The sequence below is a fragment of the Rhinolophus sinicus genome, chromosome 15, assembly GCF_057876585.1.
Source record: "Rhinolophus sinicus isolate RSI-liver-muscle chromosome 15, RSI-T2T, whole genome shotgun sequence".
Lineage (NCBI taxonomy): Eukaryota > Metazoa > Chordata > Mammalia > Chiroptera > Rhinolophidae > Rhinolophus > Rhinolophus sinicus.
In genome coordinates this window covers 111,822,693-111,849,698 of record NC_142515.1, presented here as the reverse complement: position 1 = coordinate 111,849,698, position 27,006 = coordinate 111,822,693, and the positions used below count along the sequence as shown (strand labels likewise).

Genomic DNA, 27,006 nt, shown 5'->3' with positions numbered 1-27,006 from the left:
CTTGGAACCACGTTAGTATTTACTGCCAGCTAACGTACCACTTTTATAAAGCAATCAAGAAGTCCTTTGAGCATTAGCATGAAGGAAAGGCATTATCTGGATTATAAATTCTCTTAATTAAGAACAGAAATAAAGACAACAGAATGAAGAACAAACCAATAGGAAAAAGGAAGAGAGAAAAGAGTTGAATAAAGTGGGAAATGACAGCATGCAACCAACCATTGTCTAATGAATCACTCTGAGATACTGGGAAATGGGACAACTGAACCCCTAGATCTCACAAAGGCACTTCCAGCTTACAAAGTAAACAAACCGCAAATTGCATGGAATGATTTTAAATCACATACTTAGTAAAAAACCAAACAAAACAAACATACACTGGCAGGTGGTTCAGCAGGAGAGTAGCACTGGATTTTGTTGGAAAACTAATGTGCTAACTACGATTGGGTTACCAAATACAGGGTAAAAGGTAGGCATTTCCAATGTTTGCTTTAGAAATTAAAATTATGCCAATCCTGAGACTTGAAAGTAGTAATTTTTGGTGATGCTGTGGTGAAAATAATAATAATAATAAAGCTGCTACTAAATGAACTCATATTAAAAGCCAAACCCTGTGCTAAAGAAATACATTTACGTGCATTGCAGTCATATAATTGCAAATAGGATATAACCGATTCCAAAATTAAAGTACATACATTTGTTCTATTTTAACTCATGCAAATACATTTCAAGAAGACAATAAATATAATCACCTCAAGCACAAGTTGATGAGGCTGAGATGCTTCCACATTTGTACTGGCCTTCAATTCCAGTCTTTCAGTATCTGTGGCAACACTGGAAACATCCAACTTTGCAATCTTCTGCTCAGAAGCACTAGGAGACTCGAAGACATTACCCTGAGAATCATTCAATAATTTGGTTTCTCTAGCAAAGTCAGTTGTTTTCTTCCCTTCCTCCAGCATCTGACCAGCGTCTGATTGTACAGTTGTTCGAGAGGCTGAAGTGTCAGGTGAGGTAGCTGAAGACCCTGACGCTGTCATAGTCAAGATTCCGGAATCTTTAGAATCTTGAGTTTCAGTATCAGTGTTCTTCTTACTTACAGGTTCCTCCTCTTGAAATACTAATTTTTGGTCATTATGAAATATGTTGACTCTTTCACTGGCTTCACTTGGAGCTGGAGACAAGCTATTATCTTGGATCTCTGTGGGTAGACTGGCTTCCTCATTAGGACCACTTTCTACCTTGAGTTCTACATAATCATCATCATCTTCTTCCTCTACTATAGACTTATCCAATAATTCTGGTACCTCTGAAGCATCCTCTTCTGAAGGAGAACTTACAGAAGCACTGACTTCACTGACAGTCGTGTCTTTTCCAGTTGTTTTCACAGCATCAGAAGAAATGGTCCCAGGTTCTATTATGTCAGAAGATACTTCTAAATCACATGCATTAATTGTTTCATTTATAGGTGTTTCTTTTAAAGGGACTTCATCCAGTAACTCCGGATTTTCTCTCCCAGTTTCCCCTCCTTCATTAGATGTATCATGAGTTTGTGGTTCAATGTTGGATGCAGAGTCTACCGAACTTGTCTTCTCAATACTTGATTTTTCATCACTATTTCTGATGACATGAAGAGACAAAGGAGAATCCTTCGTATCTGACTGCTGAGATCCTATTGAAACATTTACATCCCTGCTAATGCCAGAGAGTCCTTGAACTGAAGAATATTGCTCTATTTCTTCATCAACAGTTCCCTGGTGTTCTCTAAATATACTGGCAAGGTTTTCCTTGTGTATTTCAAAAGTAACCTAGATGAAAGACATATAATCAATCAAAATATGCAAAAAAAATGAACAAAGCATATAGAACATATAGTATTTAACAATCTTGCAAATACATGGCTTATATAATGCAATAAAACAATTCTCCTTTAATATCCTTACAAAATGATAATCACAAAATTCTAAATAGTCAAGAAAAATTATAGCTATCCTTAATCCTAACAGGTAGCATGGCCTCAAACCACATAGAGAACACGACTGTTTAGCCTATTCTTAAAGATGCATACGAAAAGAACACACTATTCTATGGCCTCTGCAACTTGTACCAGGATCTACGTATGTACCATTGAGAAGTGCTTAGTGAACAAGATTAATACATTGTTTCAACTGCAATGAATACTTATTACCCCATGATATATCCTCAGCACATATATAGATATAGATATATAGATATATAAAATGCTGACTATTATAGCAGCTTTCCATATATTAAGCTACTAAAACTTCTTTCTTACTAAGCTAAAGAATACAAATAGTTTTAGGAGTGAAAATAAAATTCAACCCTTCCTCAAAGATCAACTGCAATTTTCAAAGTCTGAACAGGTCACGAATGGTCTGAAAGTTTGAGTTCATGCATCCCTGCATTCCTGCGTTCCACGTGTGAGTTAGTGACTATTCACGCATTCAACACTGAACATCCCCATTTGGCCTTTTACCCAAATAAATGGAAAAACAATTAGACGAAAAGTATAAAAGACAGTGCTGTGATTTTTAATGCCAAAGGTTTATAATTTTTTTATCTTGTCAAGGATTATTATCTTATATCCATTATGTGATTGCCACTGGTGTTTCGATAAGGAATGCCTCTAAAAATAGTATAATACAGGCAGAAAGCATAGGCATAGTTATAGTTTACCAATGTGAGAACTGTTTGTTCCTGTAACCTCCATTATTGTAACATATATTGTCAACAAACCTTAACTGGGCCCTGGTTTGGACAGGTGGTAGGAGATGCGCAAAGGTCCACAGGCCTTTCTGAACCACAGGTGTACATACACGTGGGTAAAAGGCAAACAAAGTATAACTAAGATGCACGTATCCTTCTATAGCTGTAATTACACAGCCTTTACTCATGATATGCACAGTACATGCGTGCCCTAATGTGCTAGAGCTAAAAATAAAAACGTTTAGAAGTAAACATTTTCCTAATAGTAAATATTTGGGGAACTTTTTTGAATATTTCAGAATGAAATTCATGCGTTCAACGCCAAAGAGTAAAGTGGCTTTGTAACATTAACAAAATACCAATTTCTTTTACTCCCAGACAGCCAGTATTTTCTTTGAACTAAGTTCTTTATTTTGATCAATTCCTCACTTATTCAACATAATCTACCTGCCTTCATGGAGCTTATATTCTAATGGAGGAGGCTGAAAATAAACATACAAGTATGTAAGATAATATCAACTAATAAGAGATTTGAAGAAAAAAGGAAATAAAGAATAACCAAAGATGACAGTCTAGGGTGTATTTACTAGGGTAACTGGGAAAGGACTCTTAAGTATGTTATTTTTAACAGATCAGAATAAAGTGAGAGAGCAAGTAATACCAGAGCAAGTATATCAAAAAGAAAAGTTTCAGGCAGAGGAAGAACAAATGTGAAGGCCCTAGAGCCAAAATAAGCGTGGTATGTTTGAGGAACAATATTAAACCAGCAGATACAGAGCTGTCAACAAGGGCAGAGATCATAATTACAGAGCATTACTGCCTGTGCGAAAGACGAGTTTTATTCTGAGTGAGAGAGAGCCACGAGGGGGTTCTGAGGAAGAAGACATGATCTGATTTCTAGTCTATTGAGAACACTGACTTTAGAGAGATCATTTCTGCACTAATCCAACAATGAACATCATCTAAGGAAGGCCAGGTACATACCACCAACCTCACAGTGAGTCTGCAAATAGATCATTTATTTCTACAATAGCAAGTATTGCAGAATGAGTTTAGCTTTCAACAACCATTTGCTTGACTTTATTCAAATTAAAGTTTTTAAAATTTATTATAAAATGTATCAGTAAACATGAATATATACAATTTCTACGTACAGGGTAAGAAACAAACTTTTTAATCCCACGTGCCTACTTACCCATGTCAAACAAAACACCACCACCTCACAGCTCCTCCACGTGCCCATCCCCAACTAAACCCCCAATCTCCCCACCCCCATCAAAAGGAAATCATTATCCTGACATTTCTATTCAGCGTTTCCTATTTGTTTTTTAAGAGTTTTACTGTACAGTCAACATACCTAGCATGTTTAGTTTGAGAAACTAAGTATATTACAAACCCAGCCAGCTTTGTAAGAAAAGGCCAATATTGCCACAAGTAACAAAAGATTCCCAGGAGAAGAGAAGCTACACAGACCCTGTGAGTCGGAGCCGAACTCCAGCTTCTCTAGGAGGACACAGAAGGCTAATTCGGGCAAGTCTGCAGGCATGCGCGGTTCTTAGAAAACACCGAGAAACACAGAGGCCAAGAGAACCGGAGCTTCTGTGAGGAGTAGTGTGGGCCGCGTGGTGGGTACGTAGCACGAATAAGGTCCAGGAAGTGGACTATATTCTCCACTTCTAAGTTCACCATGGTCTACCTCTCCTCTCAGAAGTAGATCAAAGCAGATCACACTTTTGAACAGCAAAGTGATCCAGGCAGCAGGACTAGAAGACAGAGCAGGAACCGAAGTAGCACATGGTGAAGACAAACCAAGGAGTCATAAAACACGGGCCCAGCTCATGGGGGTAATTTGTCCTCAGGTTTTACACAAATATTATAAATGCAGCTGGCATTTCAGTGATAATAGCTCCCCCGAAGTCAAACCCTTCCGTTTTAGATGGACTGTCACATGTCTGCTACATGGCTGCCATCCTGGGCTCTCCCTTCACTCTATTCCTGGAGACCTCTTTCATCTCTCTTCTGTGTTGCTTCTCCTGTTTCCTATATCCTAAACCGTTGTTGTCGTCTCTCCTGTTAGTGTAGAACATCTTCCAGTGCCTTCTTGGAAAACGGTACATATTGAACTAAATTTTTGAGACCTGAAAATATCCCACCTTCAGATTTAAGTCAGATTGAGTATAAAATCATAGCCTGGAAAGCATTTACATTCAGAATTTGAAAGATATTTCTTCATTGCCTTATTTCTGTGCTTAATGCTGGAAGTCTGAGGCCATTCTGACCCTGACCCTTCATATGACCTATTTTGTTCTTTGTGAAATCTTCTCATTGTTCCCAGCACTCTGGACTAGTCAATTTGACTTCTGCGCTGCTATTTTTTCCTCTCTAAAATGGGTAGGGCAAGGGTAAATACAAACTTTAAGAAATTTAAATTTTCCCTGGTGCCAAAAGGGAAAGAAAACTCCCTCTTCTCTTTAGTATTTCCTTTAGGAAACCGAAACTGTAAATATTCTCTCTGGCCTTTGAGATGTATGTAAACCTTTTTAAAAAATAAACCTCTTGCTCGTCCTGCATCCCAGATATGTCTTTTCCAGGGACACTGGAACCATCTCTTTGAAATATGAACACCAAGGATGACGGTGCCCTGTGCCCTGTAAAAGACCTAGGTACCTGACTCCAAAACATAACCTCCAGCTTGTCAAAAATTCCCACAAAAATTAATTTTTCTTTTGGCTACAAACCAATAAATGTATATGATTGATTGTATCTGCCTCTCCATTTGTAGACTAATCTGTTCTAAAAACTGCTTGGTCTTTCCTGAGCAAACCAACGCATTTACTTTCTTCTATAAATATGAATATTAAAAATGCTTTTAAAATTCTAAAACTGCCTTTCAAATTTCCCCTTAATTTACCCCAATAGTCTAAAAGTTAAATGGCAATTGAGTAATTATCACTGATGTTACCTTTTTTGATACTGTTTTCCTAAAGGTATTTGTGACCGATAATGCCTAATTAATTACCAGATACTGTTCTAAATTACCCAGCTAAAAGACTAGCCATTAATCTTCACAATCATTTGATAGCTAATCTATAGCAGTTTGTAATGTTTAGAAAGCACTTCTATAAACTACTAGTTAAAGATACTCATGAGCTAATACCTACATTTCTTTTGCCATTACTTTCAACTTAATTAGCACTTAAATTTACTAATTAGAAGATAAAAGATGAATACATCATGAGATTAACATTTTAATCTTATACTTAAAAACTTTAACCTACAAAAATTTAGACTTTTAAATTTTAGGCAATGTTTAGGAACTGGCTTTCTTTTTTAAGTAAATTCATCTTTTTCATTGTATTTTATTTTCCTATTGAATTACCAGCTGAATATGATGTGCTAACTTTTAATTCTTAGGTTGCCAATCTTTCCGCAGTTGATAAACAAGATACATCTTTAAAAATAGCTGCATTTTCCCATATGAGGTATCATTAAGCAGAGCTCAAAATGATCACCACCACCACGTAACAGATCTTTACAAAGACTCTGATCGAACACCTTGCAACAACAGTCATGTAAGGCAACAGATATAATAGTTAAAATCAAATTATAAATATCTGTATGTTCATAAATACTGATCTATTTTATGCAAAGCACCTTGGTTACAAATCTAAATACTCTGGCTCAAACCTAACCACTTAAATGCTACCCTAATGCAACCCGGCTAGAGGGATACCAAGCATAAAGCCCAGGCTATCCTAAGGAAACTAAGTAAGAGAATTAGTCACAAAAATAACATTGTAAATTCAATAACAAAGGGAAATACTCCCATGAGAAAACAAGTCATATCCATAACAAGTACTATACATTCACATACTAAACGGACAATCATTTTTGAATAGGTAGTATAATTTGATGGGGTCCAGAACTCAGTACTCCAAAGTACGGCATGTTGGTATATATACTGTTTTAAGATGAAGTAATTTGAGAAACAGCAGGTACAGGAATGACCCTCTAACCTCTCCATTCTCCCCTGAAGCAGGTCACAGACTCTGCAGGTACCAAAGACTTCTCTGATCTGCCCGCCTCCCCAAAGCCTCTGTGTGCGGGGTGCCCTCCCTATACCCAAAAGAGCATCCTAATCTCAGAAGACAGAACAATGCCAACAGGAAGCCTAACCCTTAGCATCCTACTCTTAGCTCATACACCCTTTGTCCTACCACATTTTCCTCCAAGTTTCCACCCTTTATCAAACCTAGCATAAAAACACTCAGGCTTACCTGTTTCTTCAGGTCTTCATTTCCTCAAGAAGGATCCCATGTCACATAAAGCTTATATTAAACGAATTTATATGCTTGTCTCCTACTAATTTCTCTTTGTCAATTTAATTTTCAGGCCCAGCCAGGGGCCCTAAGGTGGTCAAGGAAAAGTTTTTCCTCCCCTACAATTTGTACGATTCAAACATAAAACAGTATAGAGTATAAAAGTCTCCCTCCCACCACTGCTCCTTACCTGTACAATTCCCCCCAACAAACAAGCAATCAGTTATTAATTTCTTATGTATCGCTCTAGAATATTTTTGTGCATATACACACAAATATCAATTCTTATTTTCCCACTTGTTTTACTAATATCCTCTATATACACTGTTTCATACTTTATTTTGCCACTTAACATATCTTAGTGAACTACGTCAGGGATATTTGCAGTCCCTTACAATGAGTAGGTTAAGCATATTTTTATATATCTCAAGTACTTTTTACTTAGTCTTCTATGAGTTGTTTGATCATGTCTTTTGTCTATTTTTGTGTTGGGTGTCTTTTCCTATCTATTTCTAAGAGCACTTTATACATTGGGAATGCTACTTTAGCCCTGGTTCTCCATAGTTTTTCTGAATTTGTCATTTGCATTTGACTTTGTTTATGGTGTTGTTTGTTTTATGGTCAAAGGGGCTGTTTTGTTTGTTTTAATGTGGTAAAAACCATTAGTCTATTTTTCTCTTTAATGGTTATAGATTCCAAATTATAGTTAGAAAATTCTTATACACTGAAAGACTTTAAAAGAACCTTCTGTATTTTCTACTACTTTTGAGCAACACTCCCTTATTAACACCATGTGAGGATGCAATTTAAACAGAAGCCTTCCAACCACTATTTTCTTAATCTCTATAAAAATCACACTAGCTCATAAAACATTCTAGAATTAATTTTTTTAATTTATTTTTAAAAATATATCCTGCCTTTAAACTTCCCTGAAGCATTTAAATTTCTATTTAATCAATAATTGCTCCCCAGTTCTACAACATGCTTAAAAATACATGTAATAAAGTTACACTCATTTTGGTGAGCAATACCAGATATACGTTTAAATATTTATAACAATCGCTGAGATATACAGAATGCTTATTATACACTGTCTTAAGCATTTGACATGTACTGACACACTTAATCTTCAGAACAACCCTAAAAGGCAAGCATCCTCATTTTATATTGATGCAGATAGGAAGCACAGCGACAAAATAATATCGCAGTTAATAAATTTCTAACCTTTTCTCTTGACCAATTTTAGTTTTTTAAGAACAGTCTAGACAGGTGCTTTCATACAAAGCTACAGTATAAATTAGTACAGATTTTTAGATAGCAATTTAGTAATATCTACTAAAACTTTTTAAAACACGCAGATACTGTCTTCTGGAATTACAGGAATTTAACCTATAGCAGATAATAATAGGAGCAGGCTCATCACTGCTCAAAGATAAGGGGAAGTTAAATTATGGTGTGTATGCAACACATTGTAATATAAATCAATATATTTTTTAAGTATCACCTCCACCACTTTTTCCAAATAAAATTTTAGAGAATGCCAGAATATGAAAAGTTAACTTGAATCATTTACTCAACCACTCCTGACTACAAGTGGTCTGACAGCATTCAGATGTTACATCAAAGCCACAACTGTTGGTCTTAACTTTACTTCTCCATGATATGATGCACTGTATACACACGTAATGACGTGCAGCCATGACAATTGATGTAAGGAACCAACAAAACAAAACAAAAACAGAAGACTCATAGATACAGAGATCAAATGGATGGTTGCTGGAGTGAAGAACGGGAGGGGGATGGGTGAACAGGTGAACTGAAATAGAGTCAATAATATTGTGAGAAGTTTGCACAGTGACCACTAGGTGATTACTAGGATTAGTGTGGTGATCACATTAAGGTGTTTAAATCTCAAATACCTATATTGTATACACCTGAAACTAATATATTATTGTATACCAACTATACTTAAATAAAAATTAACTTAAAAAAAATGAAATTCCCGAATGTTGTAAACCTATGGGAAACAGGTACACACCACTGGTAACAACATATCGGTGCAGTAAGTTCTAAAAACCAATGTGGCAGTGTATACAGAAAGCTACAAAAATATCAAAATACCTTCTTGACACCTTGGAAACTAAGCTAAGAAGGAATGGGGTAAATGAGAAAAGGAGCAAGTAACTATTTCACCAGTCTCTCCATCTTCCAGGTACCGAGTAAGGCACTGCACGTTCATCACTGGCTTTCATTTGCATTTTCTGGTGAGTGTATTAAGAGCTAAAAAAGTTCAATAATGTGCCTACGTCACTCCACAGTGAGTTATCCAGGACTTCCTGAGTCCAAAGTGTTTTCCACTACAACACAATGACTGCATAAACATAGCCTCTTGGGTGCCCCAATTTTCCTTGTAGTGTTCTAGAACAGGGGTCTGCAAAACAAATCCAGCTATTGTTCTAAATAAAGTTTTAACACAACACACAAAAATAATAAAAAATATAATAAAAAATTTATGTAAGAAGTATACCATTAAATGAAATATTGTAAAATATAAATATGATCATAGTTTTTGTAAGAAAATAATTACATATATACCATGTTTCCCCAAAAATAAGACCTATCGGACAATCAGCTCTAATGCGTCTTTTGGAGCAAAAATTAATACAAGACCCGATCTTATATTATATAAGGTCTTACACTGAAATAAGGTCTTATACTCAAATAAGACCAGGTCATGTATTAATTTTTGCTCCAAAAGATACATTAGAGCTGATTGTCCGATAGGTCTTATTTTCGGGAAACATGGTGTATATGTGTGAGTACTGATGCGTATAACAGAAGACTGGAAAGTCTTACACCAAAATATTAACATTAAGTCATACCCAGGTGAGTGGGTAACAAGTGATTCTTGGTTTTTGTGTATACATTTGTAGTAGGTTCCTAATGTCCTACAATAAACATGTATTCTTTATAAAATTAAAAAATAATAATAAATACTATTTGGTTAAAAAAGAATACTATAGCAATTAAGTATAAAATGGTGACAATACATGAAACATGGAAATTTTGTAACTCTTAAAATTTATTAAAAGTATAGCTTTTAATTTTATTATATAGCCACCATAAACACACACAACACATAAACACATGCATATTTATATATGCCAATTTATACCTTGTGATTTTAAAAACAATACTGTTAAGAAACCGCTTAGAGAATTCTAACAAAACTGATTTACACCTGCTTTTCACCCAACCTAAACTATACTTTCTTTTGATATTAAAAAATGACTGACATTTACGTTTAAGACATTTCATCATATTATTAACAGCAAGGAAAATGTTAAGATATTTCAAATAATCCAATACAACACTTTACCCAAACTCATCATTAGGTGAAAAATGTAAATCATATTTTATTTTTAACTCGTGTGAGTAACTTTTACTTGTTGATTATTTTAAGCCACAGACCCATTCTATCTATGGCAATATAGGTCTAGACAAAATATAGTATCTACAGATGTTAGTTTTATTTGTTTAGAAAAAGAATTTTAGCACACTTCTCATAATTCAGAATAAATTAAATGACTTAATTTAAATTTTAATATAAGCATTTTAGCAAACCAAGTGGAAACAGTATTACTTAATTATTCAACCCAGTGTTCCATTTGAACCATAAAAAAAGGAAAAAAAAAATACTGAAAACCTAAAGAACATACAAAAAATAATGGGATTAAAAGGTTACTCTTAACAGGCACACATTTGAAACCCTGAGACTGAGGTAACCAACATATTGCAGTTATACCAGAAGAGCCTATTACTACTTATGAAACCTAGTTCAGCTGTTGGAAGAGAGGGATACAGTGACAAACAGCTTCTGTGCTACAAAGGTGGCAGGAAATCTATCAAACTGGACAATAAAATTGCAATTGAGTTTCTTTAGCTTTTTATAGCAGCTGAATGTATCCTGATGTAACTCTGCAAAAGCTATCCAATTCTGCAACATTAGTTTTTTACACACCAGTTCTTTATCAAGAACTACGTTATAAATTTGAGATACTGAAATTTAAAATGTCTGCAAAAAGGAAAAAAATAAGCATCATTTCAGTATCATATCCATGAAAATACTTACACAGCTTTAGAATGAATATTTTCAGAGAAAAAATTCAGTTCCAATAATTGCAGCAGTTTTAACAGCAATACCACAAATTGTTCACCTACTTATTGAATCACTTCATCTACACCCTGAACTTCATTAAATATTGATTTGAAGACCCTCAAAATGTAAGTTGTGCATTTTATTTTAAAAATAGATGTCAAGGCATTAAAACTCAAGAAGTTAACAAAGCAATATTCAAATAAATTGCATTATGTAAACCGTATGAAACAGAAAAGCTTTTAGTCAACAAAGGAAATTCACACAAAGAAATAAAACCAAACAATACTTATCAGACATTAAGTTAAAGGTGAAAAACCACAAGAACCATCTTGTAAATTCAAAATTATCCCCCCCCCCCCATAGAGTTAAATAAATATAGCATGTATTTTTTGAAGTATACTTTAACAACAAAAACTGGCAGGTCCACTTTTACTGTTAAAAACACTCCACAATTAACTCAATCAGCCTTTATTCTACTTCATCACTGTAATCCTAAAACTTGAGTCTAAGACTGGTTCTTGGCCCAACATACACCAAAGTGGCCTCTTTCTTTTGCAAAGGTTTTAATACCTGTTTAAAGCCATATCACTGGAGTAAAGAAAAATATAAACTTATTAATCAAAACTATGTATCACATAAAAAGTAAAGCCTCCTTTGGGTTTATTGGGTATAAACTGAGGCTACAAAATACTGATTTCAAATGCTACATAACAGCAGTAATTCATATTCCTTCAACATTCCGTGCAGCACATGTGCTCCCAGAAAGACCAAAAAAGGTTTTCCTTTATTTAAAGAGTATTAGGGGTCTTAACTGGGGTCCATATTTAATTAATGTAGAATTCCTTTCTATCTCCATACTTCTAAAGAGTATGTATCATATTATATTAGCAGCTTAATATGAAGATGGAGATAATTTTGTAAAAGTTAGTAAAAATAATTCCCTGCCCACTAGAAGGGTGCTCATTATTTAAAGTGTGTAAGAAGGGCTTTTTTAAATACAGATTTCTGGGAACATCCAATGAGATTCAGATGAACATTCTTAAGTGGGGTCCAGGAAAGTTTAGTAAAATAGCCACCCTAGTTAGTTACTCTGATGAGGTAATCCCCAAATCATATGGTGTATAATTGTGACTTAAGAACTTTAAAGACAGCTGCTGCAGCTATTCCATGCATCACTGACAGGAGCAGACTGAGGCGCTCAGGCACACACGGGGTGGCATGGTGCCCCGTGCCAGTCGATCCAAACCGCCCCAAACAATGATGACGCAATTCTTCCTTCTCCTTGCTGCAACAAATGTCTGATGTGCAACTGCTAAGTACTCAGCACTATGCACCATTCCCTGGGAGATATGAAGACGTTTAACACATTTCATCTCTGCTGATGAGAGCTTACAATTAACAGTGAAAATAAGAGCTCACTTTTAACCGATAATGTATGAGGCATTATACAAGTATATACGATTAAACGCTAGTCTACATTTGCTGTATCACTCATTACTGTTCTTCTTCATGTACATTACACATTTATTCCTTCCTGTCTTGTTTTTCAGTTTTCTTATACATACATTATCTCCCATTTTGGATACTAACTTCTTTCAGAATCTGTTCCTAATTTCTCTTTCTTTCATAGTAATCAGAAGGTACTCAAACAGAAGAAGACAGGAAGAACAAAAGGGAGGAGTGGAAAGGGGGAAAAAATAACAAAGAGGAAGGATAAAGGTAGAAAGAGGAAGAAGAGAGGTAGGTAACTGGAGTTAAGACCTAAACACAGAGCGACTGAAAATGAATGAGAGTCCATAGCATGGCTGACCAGCCAAGAGTGAGCAGGGGAGGAGGGAAGCAGAGACAAACAGGTTCACTACGGATAACACAAACAGAGAAAAAGAAAAATAGGTTGGGGAGAGAGAGAAGGCAGGGGGTACACAATGAGTGGAGGGATGTTTTAAGGCAGAACAGAAAAAGAGAAATAGGAACAGAGACGAGGGAGATATGGCTAAAAGAAGAAAAAGAGACACAAGTGAAAAGGGAGAGACTAGGTAGGCAGTGACAGAGTGTGGCACAGACAGCACCAGGTACCCAATCAATGCCAACAGGCAGACTGCTGCTTGTAGAAGACTGTTAGTCAGAGGTTGGGGAGAGAGAAGAGATGGGGACAGGGAGTAAGGAAGTCAGGTAGACAGGATGTGAGAGGAGAGAGGCTAGAGAACAGGGGGACGGTGGGGGCTGGGAAGGAGAAATAAAAGGGAAGGGGAAGGAGGTCGGGAGGGAGGGAGGGACACTTACAGAAATACCAAGAGAAAATTAAGTGCTGTGAATTCATACAGAATGACATAGCCTGAGAGTACAAAAAACTGTCATATAGAAGTGATTTAACTAAATCCTGAAAAATATAAATGCTTTTGCTAAGTACAAAGGAGCACAAAGTGTATGCCATGAATAAAAAAAAAGATTTAACAAAGCCTGATATATTTTAAATAGAATATATATTTTAATATATTTTAATAGAGTTGTCATAGTGGACATTTTGGTCTAGTGAAGTACAGGAAGACGAGGCAGAAAATACTATTTTTTTCAAGGGGAATAGTGGTAGAAATTATTTTGTAAAAAGATTTTATTTGTTCTAATCTTAAGAAAATCAGAAGAAAATTCTTATGGAAGAAAGTAAGTTATTTTTAGCTTAATAAATCTAGACAAAAATAATACCTAAGGCTCCTGACCATTAGAAATATCCAGATTAGAAGTGATCTGGATGCTAACATATGAAGAATTACAAACCATTAAGAAAAAGAAAAACTTCAAAAGACAAAACCTTGCAAAAATACGAACTCGAACAGTATCAAAGGTTAGAGAGTAGAACATTACTTAGGACCTAGCAATTCTGCTCCTACGTATATATCCTAGAGCAGTGCTTTTTCAAGTTGAATATAATTCGGCTGGCAGATCATGGAATCTCTTACTGAGGCATCATCAGCAATTTTAAATGAAAAAGAAGAGTGCGTTATATAGCAAGGTTTAGTAAGGGTATAAGTATTGTCCTATGAACTCTCTGTTTCAGGTAGTATGTGGGGTGAGAAGAGAGAGAGAGAGAGAGAGAGAGAGAGAGAGAGAGAGAGAGAGAGAGAGAGAGAGAACATACATACCTGTATACAATACATTTCTAACTGTGAGCTATAGTCATAAGAAGTTTGAAAATGACAACTCTATTAAAACCTTTGCCTTTGAGCATCTGAGTTACTCACAGCACCGCAAACAAATGTACCAAAGCTATATGTAATAAAACAAATCTTAGACACAAAGGTTTGACAGAAAAAGCGTAACAGAAGAGCCCACACAGTATGATGTCATTTTCATAAAATATAATAGGCAACATTTCATAATACATTACCTAATATATCACATTACTTAACTTTTTAAAGAAGGAAATGATACACACAAAATTCAAAATGGTGATTAGATTTGGAGTGAGGAGGGACAGGGGTTAGATAAGGACCACACAGCATGTTCTTAAGTTGTGGAGTCACAATTCTTTTATAACAAGTCATAGCTACACACATTATTTTGGATGTAATTAAGTCTTTATTTTAAAAGTTGTATTTGTATAAAACATGCCATGATTGGACATGACATAGTGTGCTGGAAGTAAGAATGAGAACTAAGGATGAATGAGAGAAATAACAGAGCTATAGCAAAGGAAAAGTCACTGAACATTTAATTCTATTTTCAGTGATTTCATTTATCAACTCTTAACTTCAACTACCCTGTTTCCCCGAAAATAAGACCTAGCCAGACAATCAGCTCTAATGTGTCTTTTGTAGCAAAAATTAATATAAGACCCAGTCTTATATTACATAAGACCCAGTATTATATTATATCATATCATACCATATATTATATAAGACCCAGTCTTATAGTAAAATAAGACTGGAACTTACATAAATTTTTGCTCCGAAAGACATATTAGAGCTGATTTTCCAGCTAGGTCTTATTTTTGAGGAAATACAGTATATATTTATATGGATTAGACATTACTAAGAAAAGACATTATTAAGAAACTTGCCTGAGTTTACACAACTAAAAATTACTATAAATCAGAATTTAAACCCAGGATTATCTTATCTCCAAAGCCCATGTTCTCCTCATTACTCACAGAAATGAACAGGTAACTGAATATAAATGTTCAGTCAGAACTGCTCAAAAGCTCAAAGGTACCTGGCATATCTCTTAGTCCAACCCCTTTATTTTGTAGATAGGAAATTCAAAGAGACTAGGCTACTGGCCCTAAACACCCTATGACTTAAGCAGTTCTCAAGATTTCTTGGTCTTAGGATCCTTTACACTCTTAAGAAGTACTGAGGCCGCACAAAAACCTTTTATTTGTATGCAGTACATCTATTACTACTTACCATATTGGAAATTAACACTAAGAAGTATTACAAATATTAAGAAATTTATATTAACAATAAACCCATTACATGTGAATGAAAATAACATTTTTTGAAAAATGATTTTTCAAAACAAAATAATAATGAGAAGAATGCTATGATTTCACATTTTTGCCTATCTCTTTCAATTATGGCTTAATAGAAGACTATTACATTCTAATGTCTACTATTGCATTCAATCTATTGCATTATATTGTTTTCACTGAAGTGTATGACAAAAATCCACCCTCAAAAAGATACTCAGCTGTGAAAGGAGGACCTCACACACTCCCTGAAAAGGTCTCCTGGGCTCCCATGTTCTTCAGGCTGTAAGCTAAGATTTAATGCTCTAAAGGTTATATTCCTCTAGCCATCCTTCCTAAGGACTTGAACAAACTAAAGTATATAGGAAAGTACTGAATTAACATACACTATTTAGAAAATCTGAAAAAAATCTAATTTATCCTGGCATTTCCCTAATCTAGAATTCCCCAGATATCTGAAATCCAGTCCAAATGTATAAGAATGAGGCCCAAACTCAAACCTGTCTTCCTCATGGGAGTTTGTAAAGAGGAAAACAGCACTATCAGAAAATAGTCCAGATTGCAGCCCACTACAATAGAAATAGCTGGGCATCAGTACAGACCAAAGCAAGTTAGACAAGGGCGGCAAAGAGTTTCTATAAAGTGCCAAACAGTAAATATTCTAGGCTTGGGGATCATAAAGTCTCTGTTGCAAATAGTATTTGTAGCATGAAAGCAGCCATAAAACATGTATACCGTGTTTCCCCGAAAATAAGACCTAGCTGGACAACCAGCTCTAATGGGTCTTACGGAGCAAAAATTAATGTATGACCCGGTCTTATTTCACTTAAATAAGACCGGGTCTTATATCATATCATATCATATCATATCATATCATATCATATCATATCATATCATATCATATCATCATATCATATCATCATATCATATCATATCATATCATATCATCATATCATATCATATCATATCATATCATATCATATCATATCATATCATCATATCATATCATCATATCATATCATATCATATCATATCATATCATATCGGGTCTTATATTAATTTTTGCTCCAAAAGACGAACTGTCCGGCTGATTGTCCAGCTAGGTCTTATTTTCGGGGAAACACGGTAGCTGTGTGTCAATAAAACCTTATTTACAGAAACATATCAGGCCAGACTTGGCTCTCAGGCCATGCTTGACTAAACCCCGCCTCAGAAAACTGGTCAGCTCAAACAATTTTGGAGACATAGAGGAAAAACTGAGGGTTGCTAGATGGGCTGGGGGTGTGGGGATAAGGGGGAAGGTGAGGGGTTTAGAAAATAGTCGGTAACCACAAGATGGCCACGGGGTTTTGAAAATTAATTTGGGGAACGTAATCAATAATGTAAAGATTTTGTAGGGTATCCGATGGACACGTGTCCCATTTGGGAGACCACCTCAGGGGTGATGTAGATGCCTGATCTCTGCACTGTACACCTGAAGCTGAACAATAATGAATGCCAACTATAATTTTATATATATATGTATATATGTATGTATATGGTTACAAAAAGCGGAGTACAGCATTAAGAATAGAGACAGTGGAAATGTAATGGCTCTGTGCGATGTCAGAGGGATAGTGGATGGGGGAAGGGGGATCACAGTGTGTGGGATATAAATGATAAACGTCTAAGTATTGCTTTGTCTTGTGCACCTGAAACTAATAAAAAAATAAAAATAAAAATAAAAAAAATAAAAACTAGTGGCTAAAACAAAGCCATTTTATAAGTTTTTTTGTTTGTTTGAATTGTTCTCTAACATAAATTTGTAAAGTAGTATCTTCCAATCTAAGATACACCTTTGTAATATCTTATGACAGTAATGCACCTTCCTCTCAATAAGGAATAAAAAGGTAGAATGAATAAATCTTAGGTACATTCAAATAACTACAAGTTATTCAAACACCTAAAAGCACATATTTAAAAAAATGACAATGTATTCCAACAGAATGGCAAAATATTCCAGAGTAATAACCATGATAGTCAATAAAATAAAAATTATTTAAAGATATATGAAATTTGTCATTTCTGTTCCTTCTCGTCAATTTATAATATAAATTATTATATAATTATAGTATTCCTTCTGAGTATAGAAAGAGCTCTTAAACAAGATATACAAAGCATAAATCATCATAAAACTCCAGGAATAAATAGATAAGCTACAAATAGGCAAAAGATATTCATAAACAATATAGCTAGCAAAGGATTAAGACCAAGAATACATAAAGAACTCCCACAAAACAAGAAAATTGAAATATTATGGAGATATAGCATTTAAAATTCATAAAATTTGCAAATTTTTAAAACTCCAGCCATACCAAGTGATGAAGTAATATGAAGCAATGACAATTTATACATTGATGGTGAAAATGTAAACTGATACTCCAATTTGGAAAAGATTTTCAACTACCTTATAATGGTCAACATCTACATCTTACAAATCAGCATTTCCACTTCTAGGAATACATAGCGAGAAACTTTTGAATATATACAAAATATATCAAAAAAGCTCATCAAATGGATAAAGACATACCACGGAATACAATACAAATGAGAAAATGAACACAACTGCATGGGTCAATATGGATGAATCTCAAACAATGACAAATAAAATCAGCAAGTTGCAAGAAAATGCATTTAATATGGTATCATTTATGTTAAATATAAACATGAAAAAAATAGAATTCTTTATTAAGAGATATACATGTTGTTAAAAATATACATAAGACATAAAAAAAAACAAATTCAGGTCAGTGGGAGAGGAGTGTGGGGCTAACAATGGTAGACAAAGCAATTGGGATGGGGAACTTAATTTCATAAACAGTGGTACATTACTCCTTATACCATATTGTATGTCCAGAATATTTCATTAAAATTTTTAAACAAAAGCCATACATAACTAACTTAACAGTGGCTTATATTAAAAAAACAAAAAAATTCGTAGATGCTTCCAAACCAATTTTGTAACTGACTGTAACATGAGCAAAGGGCAAACATCAGCCAGAGCTTTTCTGTTTACTCAACCACCTTAGGTTCCTAAAATAACTTCATCTTTGAATATACTGCGCCACCTTGTGTTCAAAAGCTTCAATCTCCTATAAAATTCAGGGTACCATACCTGAAAATGGCTCCTTTGTGCTGTGGCATGAGGTTTCATTTCATTATATTAAGCACAAACAAAAAAGACATTTCAAAAACTTCTGATTCTGAAGAAGTTAGAAATATTTCATATTTCTATTTAGTTATTTCTTATTTTAGTTGTTCACTTTCAGAGAATAATCTGCCTTTTTTCCTTGATTTTAAGTATGTAACATTTTTTCAGGGAGTAAAACTCAAAATTATAGACAATTGAAATACAAAAATACACTTTTATAAAAAAACTTACCTTTGAATGTGTAATTGATAAGGTGTCTACCCACACACGCCAGCCACCCCATTCATATTTGACTGCATGGTAAAGTAGGATTCTGAATATGGCATATACCATTTCTGTTATCTTTTGCTCATCTGAATTCTTAGGATTAAAATAGCAGAGAGAAAGCATCCACTCTTGCCACACAGAACATTGTAGCAAGCTCCTAAAAATTAGAAAAGGATATTGACTTATTAATAAATCATCTGAAAGAATTCTAAAAAGTTCAGAACAAAATAAATTAAAAACCCACCTGTATGTATTCAAAACAATTAAAGAATGTGGTATTGAAAACTAAATTTAACTGTATAGTACATTACTTATATACCTTAATGATGAGATTATGGAAAATTCATTTCACTATATTGTTTTAAACCACTTTTTTCTTAGAACAAATGGGCTTACTCAAAGCTGGACTTGAATACTACAAATAAATGCTTTCTGATTTACTTACCTTCTGTTTTCTCTACTGTTATTAAAAAGTTTAATCATGTCAGAAAGAAAGGCTCTGCGAACTTCCAAGCTCTCTGGGCAATGAGGAGAATTTCGAAGTAGGGTCGCAATTACTTTTAGTATCTCTATAAGACAATTCATAAATTAGTAAAAATCAAAACACTATAAAAAATTCCTGATGGAAAATCGTCAATATACCATAATTTCTTTCATTTCCCTGACATAAATGCCTACTAAAACCATCCTCTTTCATTTCATAAAAATAATCATCAACTGCCAAAAAGAATGACAACACATTCATGAACAAACATCCACAAAGAAATTTTATTTCACTATCAGAATGTTAAAAGTTAAATTTTAAAATGTTATAATAAATCAAGTTAAATTATAAATAAATTAAATGACACTCAGACCGCTGACAAATCTCCCCAATCTCTGCCAATTAGTAAAGTTGATCTTAAAAAAAAAAAATACACTACAATCAAAGTCTCAGAAAAAGAATCCTCATCTTCTTCAACAAAATTTATGATACGCACATACACTTTTCTTTATCATGAACTTTAAAAGATGTCAAGATTTGTTTCCATGCTTGTAAAAGTAAATTTAGATACAAAAACACCCAAAGGAAATTAAAACCAATTCAACAACCCAAACAAACACAAATAAAATGACTACTGTAATGGTCTTGAATATAACGCTACCTAAATTTCTTATACTTAGTGGTTTTTTTTGAATTTTTATAAAAATTTATTTGACTCTAACAGGATATGCCTGAAAGCAAGATGTCACCACTAAGGAAAATGTTTCACAGAATAACAGTTTGGAGTTTCTTTTATGCATTTGAGATTAAGAAAGATCGTAAGGAAGATTACATGAAGGTGGGAGAAAGCTATACTTAGCTTTAAGAAATTCTTTAAAATATATACTTAAATCCAGAACTTTAGAGAAACAAAAACAGCCATAACCCTGAATTTAAAATGAAATAATATATCAAATTTTAACCCAATTAAAAATTTAGGAATTCTAAACCAGCCTTTGCCAAGATTTTTGGTGAAGCAATAAGTCCAAAACAGCATATATGAAGATACTTGATCATACAATTAATGGTATTTGGGGAGCAATTTCTGAATTCTTCTAATGAAAATTCAAATGTTCTCTAACTGAACAATGATTACAATAATGATGATAATCAAAATAATGAGAATGATGGCAATAGTCACTAACTCAGGATATACTACTGTGAGTCACTGTTCTAAGAAAATACACGTATTAACACATTTCATCTTTCTACAATACAGCTAGGTACTATTATTATCCCATTTTAGAGATGAGAAAACTAAGGCACACTGAAATTAAGTAATTCACCCAAAGTCACAAAACTATTAAAACATGCAGACAAGACTAAAAGCCAGGCAGTCTGTTTTTAAACACCACACTATCCTGCCTTTCTTTGCTGAGCCAGTGTATTATGTAGATAATATATTTTAAAATTCTTACTTCAATAATAAGTCATCTTTCCCATAACCACATAAAATATATTTAACGCTATGTTATGTTATATTTTCAAAATTTTCTCCCTGAGGGCTAAGAAAAATTAAACTTCATAGACATGTGTTTTTAAAACTATGGTAGTACTGAAATCGAGTACCACAAACACAACTCACCACACAGAAAAGTAAATTTCAAAACTCACAAACCAGTTATTTTAATGTCAATAAACTTAAAAGGCAAGATTAAAACTTATACTTGTACAAGTCCTTAAGAATTCTAAATATCAAAAAACAAAAATTGTTAGACTAAGTTCATAAGCAATAAAATAGGTAGATAGTTTTCAATTTCAAACTTGGTGTTCTTAAATTGACAGTGATTTAATATGAAAGCTACCGCCATGGTTCATGTAATTTAGCCTGAAGTCACTCAACAGTGCAAGCAAAATTTTGCTGAGAATCTGAACATACAGTAAATCAAGATCTTATGCATATAATTCTTCAAAACCTCTATATAAACATTTCCACATAACCCGAGGTCAACTTGAAGTTAAATCAACATCAAACACATATAAAACTCGTATTATATCACTGCCTGTAAGGAAATATCCTTCAATGTGTTCTCAACAATATCAACTTTAGGTTTTTCACAGTAACCTTTTAGTAGCAAAAGTTACTTTGTAGAAGTATAAAAAAAGGAGGGACTAGGAGAAATGGGTGAAGGTGATCACTCAAAGGGAACAAACTTCCAGTAATAAGGTAAGTTACGAAGATGTAATGTATAGCATTGTCACCACAATTGACAATACTGTATTGTATATTTGAAAGTTGCTAAGAGAGTGTATCTTAAAAGTTTTCACCACAAATACACACAAAAAATGATAACTATTTGAAATGATAGATGGGTTAATTAACCTTACTATAGTAATCATTTCACAATAAATACATATATCAAATCATTAGGTTGAACATCTTAAACTTATATAACAGTTTATGTCAATTCTATTTCAATAAATATGGAAAAAATAAAAATATAAAAATATATGAAATACATACGAGGATTTTGTATCTTTACTGAAGAATCAGGATCTGGATGCTGTTTATGTATCACTTGCGTACAAATCTGTTCTATAAGAATCTACAGAAGTCAAACAATAGATTGTATTATCATAATCACTGCATTACCATTACTAGTAATGAACTTTAAGTACAACAGTAATCAATATTATACAGTCCAATATTGTCATGCTAAATATCTTTTGCATTAAGTTAAATGATTTCAACATTGTAATTTTATTTTTACTTAATTATAAAATGAGACATCAAATAGTCGATACAGTAGAGGAAATACTTTAAAACAAAAGACCACATGCTTAATAATTCACAGATTAATCGATTTATTAAGATGCAACCACATCTTATTTATATAACTTAATTTCAAAATTGTACACCAAACCTAAATGATCTTACTTAATCTAGATACTATGAACTCAATTATTCAGGCATTTTTATAATAAGAAATTAGCAAAATTAAATTCTAACTACATTCCTACCTCAAAAAGGACATTATATGTGGTCATTGTGATCAAATTTGTCTGAAGCATGAGTCTTTCAGCGAGCAATGAAAACAATCCATGTCCAAGCATGACTTCAGCTTTCCTTCTGCAATGACATAGAAATAATCAAATGCAGTTCTATTATCCACTATTATGAATGTTGAAGAAGACACAAAAATGTTTTTCAAATTAACAACAAATTCCAACTCAATAACTCTGCCAATTTTCTTTGACCTAGAACTTACAAGGTCACAGGATCTTTAAGGAGAAAAAACACAAACTACAATATAAGCACAGCTAAAGTTTAAGAAAAATAACAAGACTAGGTACACCACAGCACAGTGAAACTTTCCACCAAAATCTTCAGAGCAATTATTTATCAACTAGTTGCTTCGTCAGCACTAAACTAAACTCTACTATGGATGATATGAAAGCCCAGTAAGTAGTTGAGTAGAAAAACAATGGGGAGGAAAAGGCAGAAGAAATGTAAGACATTTAAAAAATGAATACTGTGAAGATAAATACACCAAAATTAAACTTCCAAACAAAAATTTTAGAAACTAAAGGATTATAAACTTTAATTCTACACTTGGGTTCATCAATTTTTTTCTGCGAAGGGGTGGACAGTGATTATTTTAGGCTTTGTAAACCATATGGTCTCTGTAGCAACAACGCAACACTGCTGTTGTAATGTGAAAAACTGCCATAGATAATAAGAAATTATTGTGGCTCTGTTAAAATAAAATTACAGGCAGCCAAGAATTCAACATAAAGGCCACAGTGTAACACCACTTTTCTACCACCAAAATTGTTAATTTTCATAATAAACCAATCCTGGTACAAGGGAACAAGAGGTAAGATATGAATGTCTGCATTCAGCAAAGGAAAAAAAAGGAAGTTTTAGTTTTTAATTATGGATAAAGTAGGACACATTATGCGACAAATATCCAGTTAACATGTCAGTTTTATAGCACAGGTAAAGCAAATGATAATCAAGTCACATGTAATGAAGTCTCTACTATATCTAAAATTCAATTTATACAAATGTATTCTCATAATGAACAAAAAAGTACATGGAAATTTTAAATAATTTTCATAGAAGACCAACAACATACTCCTGCTCCCACTTTATTTTCAATGCAGAAGTAAGATTAAGTTTATATAGCATTTTATGAATAAAAATAAAGAAAAGAGAGACTACAGGAAACACAGAACACAAATACTACTCCAAGTATTTGTAAAATAAATAACATATTCCACTTCATTTTAGATTTCATGTATACTCACTTTGGGGCCAGGTGTTTTAAAAAATATCCCATTGCCTTGAGAGCTTGTACTCTGATTCCTTCACTTGTTGATGCCAGCAGTTTATAGATAACACTGAATCAATTAAAATTAAGAAAAATTACTCTGAGTATATTATTCAAAAGTAAAGATTCTAAAATACATATTACATATGTGTATATTTTTTCACAGTCATATGAGTATAAGATATGGGTGAATTTAATATACATTTTGACATTTAAAAACACTTAACTATTTTTCGTCTTCAAAGAACCCACATTAGATATAAAGATGCATATATACTGAAAGTAAATTAGTACAGAAAAATATACCATGCTAACACTAACCAAAAAAAAAGCAAAAGTGGCTCTACTCATTTCAGAACAGACTTCAAAGTAAGGAAAGTTATCAGGGAGAAAAAAGCGAATTACATAATGATAAAGGTGGCAATTCTCCAAGACGACATAATACTCCTTAGCATACATGCACCTAACAATAGAGCCTAAAAGTATGTGAGGCAAAAATTAATAGAACTGCCAGGAGAAATACATAAATTCACCATCATAATTAGAGACTTCAACATCCCTTTCTCAGAAATGTACCCAGCAGGAAGAACACCAGTGAGGACACAGTGAAACTCAACAATACCATCAATCCATCAAATATAACTGATAGCTATAGACTACTTCATCCAACAACAGCAGAACACACATTTTCCTCAAGCTCACAAGGAACATTCACCAAGTAGACCACATTCAAGGCCATTAAAACAGCTGAAAAAATATTATATGATTTCTAATCTTTACATTTATTCTCAGACCATAATTGAATTAAAGTATAATCAATAACAGAAAGATAGCTACAAAATTCAAAATACTTGGAGATTAAACAGCACACTTCTAAATGGCATGTAGGTCAAAGAAATCTCAAAAAGAATTAAAAGTATTTTCAACTAAATGAAAATAAAAACACAACTCACAAAAATCCATGAGACGTAGCAAAAGCTGTGCTTACAGGAAAATCCCTAGCACTGAAAACATATATTAGAAAAGAAGAAAGTGGGAGCATTTGAAATCTTGCTCCCCAGTATATGTTATCAGTTTGGCTCAGATAAATCCTTATGAAAATTCTTTACAGGTGTGCACATTTTTTATGTCAACATTGACTTGGCTGGATTATGAAGAAGCCCAACCAGGACCACCCTGTGAACCCAGATCCAGTGGAGGTACAAGCAAGGGTCCATTATGCCCCATCGGCTCCCTGCTGATGAACTTCGGGGAGTTGCTCTCAGAATTTTGGGCCTTCTTCCTTTAATTAGCAAGCCACACCTTTGTTGATAAAGGTTAAGATAATGCAGGAAAAGGGAAAAAAATGGGTTCCTGCTTTTAATTTCGGCTTTTAATGGATTGCTTACTGAGAGCCTGAAAAAAAATCTTTGCTGGTTAAATGAGAGACTGAACTCTCTTTAGCACCAAAAAAGAAAGGACACTTGCTGCCCCAATGGGGTGACAATAGTTGTTCAAACCCCCAAATATGGAGTGGAGGGGATGAGTACCATGAATTGTCCAGTGCGGTAGCCCAGCTGACCCCGGAGAAGCCAGTAGCAGCCCCAGGGAGAAGAGTAAGGTGCCCTGAAATGGGGTCACCAGAGAGAAAGGGAGCCAGGTGTGCCTTGGAAAGCACTGCGGTTCCGATGGCATTCCAGAAGCTCTCAATGGCCCTTGCTTGGGTATTCTTAGGTGACTAAGAATGTTTGTGGGGTTGCCAGAGGAAATCGCCTCTAGGGCATAAAGCGGTCCTATAGAGATAGCCCCAGCATTTGGCTCGTCTCCTGGAGACGTGCATGTCAAGTGCAGGTTTTCCCTAGAAGTTTGTTCAGACTCTACAGATCTCAAAATTAACATGGAAAAATCACGCTTCTGAGGATGTCAAGATCCATGACAGTCAGCCTCCCATTAATATTAAAACGGCCAAAATGAGGATCCTTTGATACTTCGAAATTTTTGCGTGCACAATTAGAAAAAGCCGGTTATCAAATCAAGCAGAATGAAAACAAAACAAAAAAAAAAGCAACTTAAGACACTGTCTCAGAACTTAAGATGTCCTTCTCCCCCTAAGCTAAAATGAAACTACGCATAAGGATTTAGATAAATGGAACAACCTCTGACGTTTAGGTGTCAACCCAATTCTTTTGAGGTTTAACAATGGCTGTCCTTGTTTTAGAAGGGGGAATGTCATTTGGAACTTGACTTGTCATGGACAAGTAAGAACTGGAAATGCCTCCAGGGTAAAATTTGGATCCAATTGTTCTTCTATAAACCAATGAATTTTTCTCATTGCTAAAAGGTCGCTGTTTGTGTTGTAACTGCACATGAACTTCATTTTTTAGCATGCGTTCTACTTTAATCAAAGCTCTCTTTGTTTAGCCAGATAGAACTATAACTCGCTTTCATTCCTTCCCCAGATCCTCCTGCCTGTACATCTACTGTATGTCCGCTCCTTTTTATTTTTTTTTTAATTTTATTTTATTAAATTTATTCGGGTGACAATTGTTAGTAAAATTACATAGATTTCAGGTGTACAATTCTGTATTACATCATCTATAAATCCCATTGTGTGTTCATCACCCAGAGTCAGTTCTCCTTCCATCACCATATATTCGATCCCCCTTATCCTCATCTCCCACCCCCCACCCCCCGCCCCCCTTACCCCTTAGGACATTAGGTTCTGGTCAGAGTCAAACTCACTTAAGAATAAAGCTTCAGGTCTATCAACCATGACCAACATATAATAACCAAACCTCCAACTAGAATAAGGTTTTAGTCAAACAAAGGTAACACCTTGGCCTCAGCTATGTTTCTGTTCCAGACTCATGAGAGCAGAACGGCCCCAGGGACCTCATCCACCACCAGGACCTGGAGCCATGATCAATTGCTCCCTGCCTTAGACCTGACCAATCAGTAGGGCCCACACCCCCAGCTGCCATAGTAACCATGATTAAGGATTTTTCCCTTATATAACCTAGATGTTAGGGAGCCAGGTTTTTGAGAGCGCTAGCTCACCTGTGACTCTGGGATTGGCGCCAACCCCTTAAATAAACCTTTACTT

At 34.4% G+C, this 27,006-nt stretch overlaps 1 protein-coding gene across 2 annotated transcripts in view; it reads right to left on the bottom strand.

Moving 5' to 3' along the window:
- The window catches only part of LRBA (LPS responsive beige-like anchor protein), a 561,748-nt gene that overhangs the window by 440,240 nt on the left and 94,502 nt on the right, over positions 1-27,006 (bottom strand). For both annotated transcript variants that reach the window (XM_019722880.3, XM_019722903.3), the window contains exons 18-23: positions 23,902-23,994; positions 22,612-22,720; positions 22,115-22,196; positions 19,573-19,696; positions 19,092-19,284; positions 753-1,808 (exon numbers count right to left, since the gene is read on the bottom strand). In XM_019722880.3, coding sequence (XP_019578439.3) covers positions 753-1,808; positions 19,092-19,284; positions 19,573-19,696; positions 22,115-22,196; positions 22,612-22,720; positions 23,902-23,994 — 1,657 coding nt within the window. The remainder of the gene's footprint in view (positions 1-752; positions 1,809-19,091; positions 19,285-19,572; positions 19,697-22,114; positions 22,197-22,611; positions 22,721-23,901; positions 23,995-27,006) is intronic.